The sequence below is a fragment of the Cucurbita pepo genome, chromosome LG01, assembly GCF_002806865.2.
Source record: "Cucurbita pepo subsp. pepo cultivar mu-cu-16 chromosome LG01, ASM280686v2, whole genome shotgun sequence".
NCBI lineage: Eukaryota > Viridiplantae > Streptophyta > Magnoliopsida > Cucurbitales > Cucurbitaceae > Cucurbita > Cucurbita pepo.
The window spans coordinates 14,339,482-14,349,698 of NC_036638.1; the positions used below are offsets into that span (position 1 = coordinate 14,339,482).

General features: G+C 36.5%; 2 protein-coding genes across 2 annotated transcripts; one reads left to right on the top strand and one right to left on the bottom strand.

The window, feature by feature from the left end:
* Positions 1–1,361: 1,361 nt before the first annotated feature.
* Positions 1,362–2,995, bottom strand: LOC111799657 (ethylene-responsive transcription factor ERF119-like). Its single transcript, XM_023683091.1, has one exon. It carries the CDS (start codon positions 2,583–2,585, stop codon positions 1,659–1,661), a length of 927 nt encoding a protein of 308 aa, XP_023538859.1. The 5' UTR covers positions 2,586–2,995; the 3' UTR covers positions 1,362–1,658.
* Positions 2,996–6,046: 3,051 nt separating this feature from the next.
* On the top strand, positions 6,047–6,421 carry LOC111799528. The gene has a single exon (XM_023682914.1). The coding sequence runs from the start codon at positions 6,047–6,049 to the stop codon at positions 6,419–6,421; it is 375 nt and encodes a 124-aa protein (XP_023538682.1).
* Positions 6,422–10,217: the final 3,796 nt, after the last annotated feature.

Below are 10,217 nucleotides of genomic sequence, written 5' to 3' on the forward strand. Positions count from 1 at the left end.
CCAATACAACACCATCTAACCCTCATCCCAAACCACATATTTTTCATCAATATCCTTTCTTTTCTTCTTCTTCTTTTTATTTTAAATCTATTATTATTATAACTAACAAAAAAAAAAAAAAAAAAAAAAAAAGATTTCAACATTTCTAAATAATGTTTAAATTAAAAAAAAAATTATTATATTTTATTTGATTGGATTATGCCAAGTCATCATCCACCACCATTATTATTGAATATAAGAAGTCAAGAAAAGGGAACTCTTCCGCATTCCCAACGCATTACCAAACACGTCGCTTCCTTTCATACAAAATTGCTGTAACTGAGTATGCGTGGCAGTGTGTGAGTGGACTGTCATTTACAAATATCTGTACGCAGGTACCCATATCACATGTCTCTCTTATTCAACATTATTTTCCATCCTCCCCTTTCGTCTTATTTCCCAAAAGAAAATTCAACTCTGTGTCTCCATGTCCGTACCAAATTCTCACATTTAAAACTTTACTAAATCATGCATTAATTTCTTTTTATATAGTTCATACGTATGTCATATGTAGTTTGAATACATGTAGAGTGTCGTTGAGAAAGCTCTGTTAAAGTTGTTAAAGACGTGTTGTAATGGACTCGTGATTTGGAAAATAGAGATTTAATGAAATTGAAATTTTTAATAATAAATTTATTTAATAAGAGTTAGCACAAAAATTATATTAAATTTGTTGTGAATATGGGATATAATAGACAGGTGAGTAGATTTGTATAATTTATAATAATAATCGATAATAAGAATAATAATGGAAAGAATTAAAAGTATTATTTGATTATAAGGAAACAAAATAGGAAGAAAGAAAGAAAGAAAGAAAAGGGAATAAAGGCAAATAGGGATGAGAATCCAAAGGAATTATGAAAATTCATTTGGAATTCTCAGGTTTTATTGATTCGGATCCAGCAGCAACGAATCATGTCCCTCTCTCCACCTAATTTCATAAAATAATCCCTATTCAATATCATACTATTTAAATATACATATAATATTAAAAACTTTTTTTTTAGTTTTTATTTTATTTTCATATAGAAACCTAATATTTTTGTTTAAAAAGTAGGAAAAGATATCATTAATACATTCAAACTCTTTTAGAAAAACAATTTTAAACTTGTTTAAAAAGTTTTAATAAAGCTTAAAAAAAGAGATAATTCATGTATTTAAGAGTATTTTTATTAATTTAGTATTGAATAAAAGTGGTAAGAATTATGTTGGTTAATTTTGGAGGAAGAAAGAATAAGGGAGAAGGAAAAAGGATGGGGATTGAGAGCAAAAGGACCACATATTGCTCTCCCAACAGACAAAATGAGGTGTAACAACAAATAAAAACATCAAACTCATTCAACTTCATCCATAATTCATTGTAATTTTGGAACAACAAATTGGGAAAAACAAAGAAATCCATAACCCTGGACGGCTCTCTAACCGCACCAAAACCCAGAACATATGGACCTCTTCTCTCCATAAAACAAAAAAATAATACTAACAAAATTTCCCGGAAAATCTTAACATTTTCCCGAGAAAATCAGTCCAACCTCCACAGAATCATCATCATAATAATAACAAATTTAACGAAAAAATAAACAACACTCATTTCTTTCAACCCTAATCTGCAAAACTTGTCATGAGCAAGGCACATTCAGAGCTTCATCCACCCAACAAGATAGGTCAACGTTCCCAAAATCGTTGAAGTCGCAATCCGGCAGTCCACTGGGTTCGTCGTCGTCGTCGTCGTCAAACCCAAATATATGAAGGTCGTCCATGGCGGTGAAGTCGTCCAAGAATTGCCCAATGTCGTCCATGAAAAAGGGGTCCAGTTCCGGTACTAACCCTAGATTTGTTTCCAAACCCTCGCCCACGAATCCCAATTCGGGCATTTGTAGTTCCTCCTCTTTGATTGAAACAAAGGAAGAGGTTTCCATTTCGACAATGTCGGCGGCTGGAGATGTTTGAGACACGACGCTGTCGGATTCTTCCTCGATCTCCTCGGTGGAGGAAGAGGAAGAGATGTTGCTGCTTTTCGGTGTTGCGGCAGCCATGGCGGATTCGAACTCGAGACGCTTTGATTCGTAGGCCTGAGAGGCTTCTTCAGCAGTGTTGTAAGTTCCGAGCCAAATGCGAGCTCCTTTGAAAGGGTCTCGGATTTCAGCCGCCCATTTCCCCCATTTTCTTTGACGAACTCCTCTGTATTGGGAGGCGGTTTTTCTGGTTGAAAGGGTTTTAGTCCCTAAAACCCTCTTCTTCTTCAGCTCTGGGTTTTTGCTGCCATTGTTGCTATCCTGTGAAGAGCTCGGAGTAGTAGTGGTTACATCAATCGATTTCGACTGGTAAGGAAAGCAGGGGAGGTGGATTTCTCCAATGATTCGTTTAAATTTAAGGGATCTCGTTTCGATTTCACCTTCATCTTCGCTGGAAGATAAATCGGTAGCATCTGGATCGTCACAGATGACGCGGATTTTCCGTGTCATTTTCGGTTCTTCCGGTCTGGATTTTGATTTTTTTCCAAAACATCTCTGATTCGTAAGCTGTAAAACTCGAGGCTCTGACATTTTTTTTTAATGTTTGTCTAGAAAAGAAGGGAACCAAAAAAAAAAAAAGAAAAACTGTTGAAGTGGGGAAAAATGGTAGTTGAGACTAAAACCCAGAAAGGAAAATAGATGGAAACAGTAAGAAAAGGAAAGAAGAAAGAAGAAAGGTGTTGGGACACAAACGCATGGAAACAGAGGTGAAGGAGAGTTTGAAGGTCGTGTTGAAAGTGCAAGAGAGAGACAAAGAAGAAGAAGGAGGAGAGACAATGAGAGGCAAGTCAAACCGAGGCGACATAAATGTCCGCCTCCTCAACACTCCCTCCCTGCCTCTCCTGGAACTCCGATTTCCCCTTTCCTCAAAGCTGAGAGAGAAGAAAACAGAGTAAAGAAGAGAAGAAAACAGAGTAAAGAAGAGAAGAAAACAGAGTAAAGAAGAGAAGAAAACAGAGTAAAGAAGAGAAGAAAAAGCAAGGCAAAGATAAGGAAGCAGATAAAAAGAGAGGGAGAGAAGAAGAAAGAATGTAAAAGAAGATTAGGAATAGGATTAGATATCTAAGGCTAAGGCTACGGCCCCGCTTTCCCAAGAACAGTGACAAAAGGAAGACTAAAAAGGTAGTGTAGTATGTATGGGGGGGTGACCAGAAAAACAGAGAGAGAGAGAGAGAGAGAGAGAGAGAGAGAGAGAGAGGGCAGGGAAAGAGACAGAAGAAGAAGAAGAAGAAGAAGAAGAAGAAAAAAAAAAGAGGATAATATGAGAATTTGTGATATGGCATATCCATGATGCACATTCATGCGATATGCCCATCCCATCCACCATTTCATGTGTATAATGCCGTTAAACCCAAAGCGCGTCCATCCCACTCGCTTGTCAGAGCAGATTCGGAAAGTGCTGCAGCGGGCCGTCAGTGGTGTGTCGGCCTCTTTCTCCCAACCAACCCTAAATAATTTGATGTAATTACCATTATCTTTCACCCACATTCTTTCAGGTGAAATGTTGCCTTTTGCTTTTCTTTTCCTTTTTTTTTTTTTTTTTTTTTTTTTATTTAATTAAAAAAAAAGAATATGATTATGTCGAAATTTATATGGAAATGCCCTCTTATGTTAGTAGTAGTCGTAAAAAACGCAGGATTTGTCGGAATTCAACTATTTGGATGCAAACTCAATTAATAATACAAAATCTCCATCGCTTTTTACTATTCATTTTTATGCCAAATTTTGCCTCCCCCACAAACTTATTCAAATTCAATTCAATTTAACGCTTTTTAATTCCTTTAATAAAAAAAAAAACCCTCCTCTCATTTTAACCCTTAAACCACAGGGACCAATTTTACCATTTAACTTTAATTAATTAATTTTTTTTACTTTAGTCCCCAACAAAAAAACCTAAACTCTTAAATATTATTTTTTAGGATTGAATATCTTTATAAAATTAGCGAAGGGCTTATATTATACTATTTTAAAATTTTAAATCGAATAAATAATTCTGGAACTTTGTTAACTGAAATAATATTTTATAGTTTTTATTTTATTTAGGGATTCAGAATCAAATCAACACCAAACCAAAGACTTTTTTTTTTTTTTTTTTTTTTTGTTTTTGTCATAGTCAGCTTGGTTAAATTCAATGGCTTTTATCAATTTATTTATTCAGAGTATTTACATAATTACCCTAACATAATATATGTATTTTCAAAGATAGAAAAAGTTCAGTACTTTTCAAAAATTCAATTATCAAAATTCAACTTTCATTGAAATATAATATTATTAATTTAATCACAATACTAAATACTATTGTATGTTTAATATATATTTTTAGTATGTTTAATATATATTTTAGGCAAAGAAAAGGACCCTAGAAGATGACGTCCGCTAAGAAGGTCAAGGAATAGAGACATAACACTTTTTTTATTTTATTTTATTTTATTTTATTTCAATTTACAATTTAATTGTTAGCATAATCTAGTCATGTTTCCAACTTTGAATTTCTTTTAGAGGATTCTCGTCCTTCATTTCAATTTTCTTTTCGTTAGGTTTGCAAGCTCATGAATATATAATGGCAAATTTTAGGATAAAAATACTTTTTAAATAATTTTTCTTGTAAATCTATAGAGATATATGCATGTAATTACGGTCTTATTTTTAAAGAAAAAGTATATTAATTAATGTTGGTACTAAAGTTCTAGTGTAATACCTAAATGTATAAAATTAATTTTATGAAAAGTTTAACAAATGCTACAACCGTACAATGTTCATAATCAATGACAATATCGAATACATGGAAAAAATGGGCATGAGGTGTGGAATCTGTCATATTCTAGGAGGTTAGGTGAAGAACGAGGGTTTAAGATGGATTTGGAGCTCCATTGAGGAGGAGGGGCTGGAGATTGAAGAAAATCCATGCTGAAAATTTGGAGTGAAAGCCATTGTCTTTGACAGTGATTCTTCTTTGAATTTGCGAACATAGTATCACGGTCATGCCATGTCAAACCCTTTATTTTCTTTCATGTTGTATTGTTTTATTATTATTATTATTATTTTTTTTTTTTGCTGACGATTGTTCACCAAAATCATATCTAAATTTGTCAAATCTAAATTGGCTCAAAATGTGTTGTATGGGGACCCAATAGTCATTAAACCTCTCCTGAACAAGTGTTGTAATCTCTTGCCCGCATATTTTCAATGGACTTTCATCATGCTTAATTTCAATGATTTTTCTCAACCACATTTTCTAAAACTTTTTCTCTTAAGACTTGGCTCGAGCTTGACCACATGTTAGAATTGACCACAAAATTCAATTCTCACACGACTAGCTTGTTCGTTGGATTAGAAAAAGTGCCGCACAATCACTAGTACACTGCCTAAAAAGTGCAATTGATCATGAAATCAAGTTTCTTCGCCAGAGCTAGCCCAATTGAGAAGGAAATTAGATGAGTTGTTGGTTGCATGGTTCATCCGCCCGGCAAAGGCAACCTATAAGGCCCTATGCTATTTTAGAAGAAGGATGGGATGAAGTCTATGCATTGACTATAGAGCTTTGAACAAGGTGATAGTACATAACAAATATCTTCTACCGATAATATCCGACCTATTTGATTAGCTTCAAGGGGTCTAATACTTCACGAACCTAAACTTACGATTAGGGTAACCAAGTACGCATTACTAAGGGAGTGAACCCAAGACAAAGTGTGTAATGAGATATGAGGCTTTTGAGTTTTTTGGCAATGTCTTTCGGCCTGACAAATACCTCAACTATATTCTGTACATTGATGAGCTAGGTCTTTCATGAATACCTGGATCCATTTGTTGTTTTATACCGCAATGACATAGTCATATACAGTGCAATGCTAGAAGAACACTAGGTACATCTAAAGCTAGTATTTGACAAGCTACGGTAAAATCAGCTATATGTCAAGAATAAGAAATGTGTCTTCGTACAAACATGCATCACCTTTCTTGGACAAGTCATCAACTGTGGAAAAATCAACATGGATAGCGATAAGATAAAAGTTATTCAAGACTGGAGAGTCCCCATTTTAGTGGCCGATGTACGATCCTTTTCTGGAATTAGCAAACTACTACAAGCGATTCATCGAAGAGTTTTCACGACGAGTCATCCCATTAACAGAACTATTGAAGAAAGACCACCCCTGGTCGTGGTCAGACGAATGTCAAAAGGCCTTCGAAGATCTGAAGGAAACCATGATGAAGGCCCTATCCTTGGCTTGGTAGACGTCTCTAAGCCTTTCGAAATAGAGATGGATGCATCTGACTTTACCCTTGAGGATGTCCTTATCCAAGAAGGCCACCCCATGGCCTATGAAAATCAAAAGCTCAATAATGTAGTAGATACATATCTCTGAAAAAGAAATGCTCAATTTCGTTCATTTTCTCAAAGTGTGTAGGTAATATCTGCTAGGATCTCACTTCGTGGTGAAGACGAACAACAATGTCATCTACCACTTCTTTGACCAACTGAAGTCGACGTCAATGTAATCCGATTGCAAGAATCATTAGCTGAGTTTGACTTCAGAATTGAGCATAAAACGAGAAAGAATAACCAACCTTGTGCAATAAGATCGATGGGTTGATGTCTGACATCATAAGAGAACACCTGCACAAAGACCCTTTGGCCAAAGTTGTTGTTGATCTAACCAAAGTCGGGAAGACTAGATAGTTTTGGGTCAAAGGAGGCCTTCTATTGACAAAAGGAAACAAATTGTATGTCCCAAGAGTGGGAGCATTGAGGAAGAAGCTCATCTTGGAATCTCATGATACTTTATGGGTCAGACACAACGGGTGGCAATAATGTCATGATACTTTATGGGTCAAACACATTGGATGGCATTGAACTTACACCTTGGTCAAGAAATGGTACTTTTGGCTAAACATGTGAGATAGACATAATGCAGTATACTAAAACGTGCCTCATTTGTCAAGATGATAAAGTCGAGAAGGTCAAGGTCTCGGGAATCCTTGAACTCCTGCTAGTGCCCACAAAATCGTGGAAAAGTGTGTCATTGGACTTCATAACACACTCTTGAAAGTTTGCGAACACTCAAAAGAATGTTCGACCGAGTTAATAGTCCAACTGTTCTTTATTTATGTTTTGATGTTGTAGGGCATTCTGTCAAATATGGTTAGTGACAAAGACAATAGATACATTGGAACTTTATGGACTGAGTTATTCACGTTTCCGAGGACGACTTTAAATATCTCCTCAGCTACCACCCCTAAATCGTCAGACAGACAGAAGGATTCAACTACTAGCTCAAAGAGTACTTACATCATTTTTTTGATGCTCGTCAAAAGAATTCGGTATGACTGCTAGACGTGGCTCAATTATGTTTCAATTGCCAAATAAATTCGTTTATTGGAAAGAGCCCCTTTGAAATTATAAGTTGACGACAACTAACCGTGTAACAACAAGAAAAAAAGAGTGAAACCACCAGCGGACTACGAGAATTTTTGTGAACATCGGAATTCTCGTTCAAACACCGCACAACAAACCTCACAAACGTCATGCTCCTCCAAACTCTTTCCCATCCTCTCAGCCACGCCCCAGATACTTGCAAAGGAGAAAATACAGAGAGAAACGAGAGAGAGAGAGAGAGAGAGAGAGAGAGAGAGAGAGAGAGAGAGAGAGAGAGAGAGAGAGAGAGATTCAAAAATGCTTCAGCGAGACGAAACCCATAGATCCGACGTTGAAACAACCTACCCATGCTGCAAAAGGAATCACTAAGCGCCTCGAACCGAAGTCCCCTGTGCACGTGTTAGCCTCCTATTGCACCACGTGTCACCACCTACAGCGAGCAGCCCTTCGGCTCAGTCGGTTTAGACGACTCAACTCGGCTTTGCAGCTCAAATTCTCAGCTATTCGGCTCAGTAAACAGATTTTAGCCTAATTTCCACCGTTCCGACCTCCCGAACCTGATTTTGACCCTAAATAAGGTAATTGAGGTCATTATAATTCCTTATTTGAATCATTTAAGTTGAAATTATATTATACTTGTGAAATACTAAGGAAAGATATCGAACGACCTAATAGGAATGACAACTGGCAATAGTTTGGAGTACTTTCGAGGAATGAGAGCTAACCTACACAAACTAGGGAGAACAACCGTTGTTGGTTATAAATTGTGTGCAGTATGATGACACGTGCCCGTGGTTAGCCTGTGTCATAGGCGGTACATGTAGACTGTTATGAAATAATATGTAAATGTTATGCGTTGTGATTGCTATGTTGTGTTTAATGAATTGATATATTTTACGCTATGTTATTTCATGATATGATGTGTTGACAATATGCTCGAGATTATTACATGACTTTTATAATATATGATATGATATGTACACGATATGGACTATTATTTTTTAAAGCATGAAAATGTTGTTGTTAAGGATATTTAGTAATAAATTATAGTTTACCATATATATTATATTTGATATTTTATTATAAGACAAATATTAGATATTTGCCTGATTACCATGGGTATATTTCCATTTATTGTTATTTCCATTTATTACTATTTCCATATCCTTGTAATTTATTTGATTATAAATAAGATAACTTTCATACCTAAATGACGTGGTGGATTAATCAAACATTCACATGGTATCAGAGCCCTTCTCGTTTAGCAACCCTGATCCTTTCTTTTCAATGGCTTCTGAATCATCTACTATTCTTCTCTGCCACCCCTGCTGGCTTTGATGCCGCAGGCGCAGTCTCCATGGCTGCCGCAGGCAGAGCCGATTGACTACTCTTCGACTCCTTTCTTTTGACCTCCAAATCACCCTTTGCCATACTCTGTACATACAACCTCATCTTTTTCCAAACATAGCCTCTTTCATTTTCTTCCTAATTTTCCCTTCATCCTTCACATAAATTCTAACCTAAACCTATCAATCTTCTGCAGAGATTTACCTTTCGAATCTGGGCGCCGCACTGGCGTCTTCGCCAACCAAGTTGCCGCTGCCCTTCTCACCAAAATTGGCTCCTTCGCCCAATGTGGCGATTCTTCCGGTTGCCCTTCTGGCCAAAATTGGCTCATTTACCCAATGTGGCGACTCTTCCGGCTTCAACATTGTCTTTGTCCCTTGCTCTAGGTTTCCCCTTCTACTTCTTGGGGTTAGACATATTCTCACCAGAGCCAAGGCAGTATCGTCGCTAAGCGACAATCCCTCTTCATGGGTTAAGACATATTCTCGCCGAAGCCAAGGCAGCATCGCCGCTGAGCGACGATCCCTCTGCAATTTTCGATGGCCAAGAAAGTGTTTCTTTACGCCTCCTCTGAACCAGGTTGTTGACATCTTCACGAAAAGTGTTTCTCAACCTCTTTGAATTTTTCAGATTCAAGCTTCACGTTCGTTCAAATCCGACGTTCAGCTTGCGGTGGGGTGTTAAGGATATTTAGTAATAAATTATAGTTTACCATATATATTATATTTGATATTTTATTATAAGGCAAATATTAGATATTTGCCTTATTACCATAGGTATCTTTCCATTTATTGTTATTTCCATTTATTACTATTTCCATATCCTTGTAATTTATTTGATTATAAATAAGATAACTTTCACACCATTTAGGTGTGGTGGATTAATCAAACATTCACAGTTATGATATGACTAATATGTGAGATGCCTGATATGCTATGATTGACATGTATAACAACAAACTATCATGATATACAACCCAGGCGTACGCATGAAAGAAATGATGAATGATATGATAAACTTTATGAGGAATGGTATGAAAATGATATGATATGAAGGAGAGACTAGCGGGGTTGATGATTATTAGAATGGAAAAATGTTGGGACCTCATGCATTTATGTGCTCATGCATCGAAGGATACCCCTATTCCTTCACAATAGTACAGATGTGTACGCTACGAGGCAGGGGAATGCTCATTATGTTTATCATAATACTGCCGTGACGGTCGCTACTTCTAATTGGTGTCCAGCATCAACTACTACCATAGAATGCTCGACCGATCAGAAAAGGGCCCAGGAGGTGTGCGAACTTACTAGTGAGTCCATACTTGCATGTGAGAACCGTGTGTAGTAAATTAATACACATCCAAGTTGCTTGTTAGGATAACCGCCGTAGGAAAATAGACTATTATGATAGGTCCCATGCATGAAACTGTATGAGTT

Excerpts from the sequence above, each read along its gene's own strand:
- LOC111799657 (XM_023683091.1), bottom strand. The coding sequence starts at position 2,585 with ATGTCAGAGCCTCGAGTTTTACAGCTTACGAATCAGAGATGTTTTGGA.
- LOC111799528 (XM_023682914.1), top strand. The coding sequence starts at position 6,047 with ATGGATAGCGATAAGATAAAAGTTATTCAAGACTGGAGAGTCCCCATT.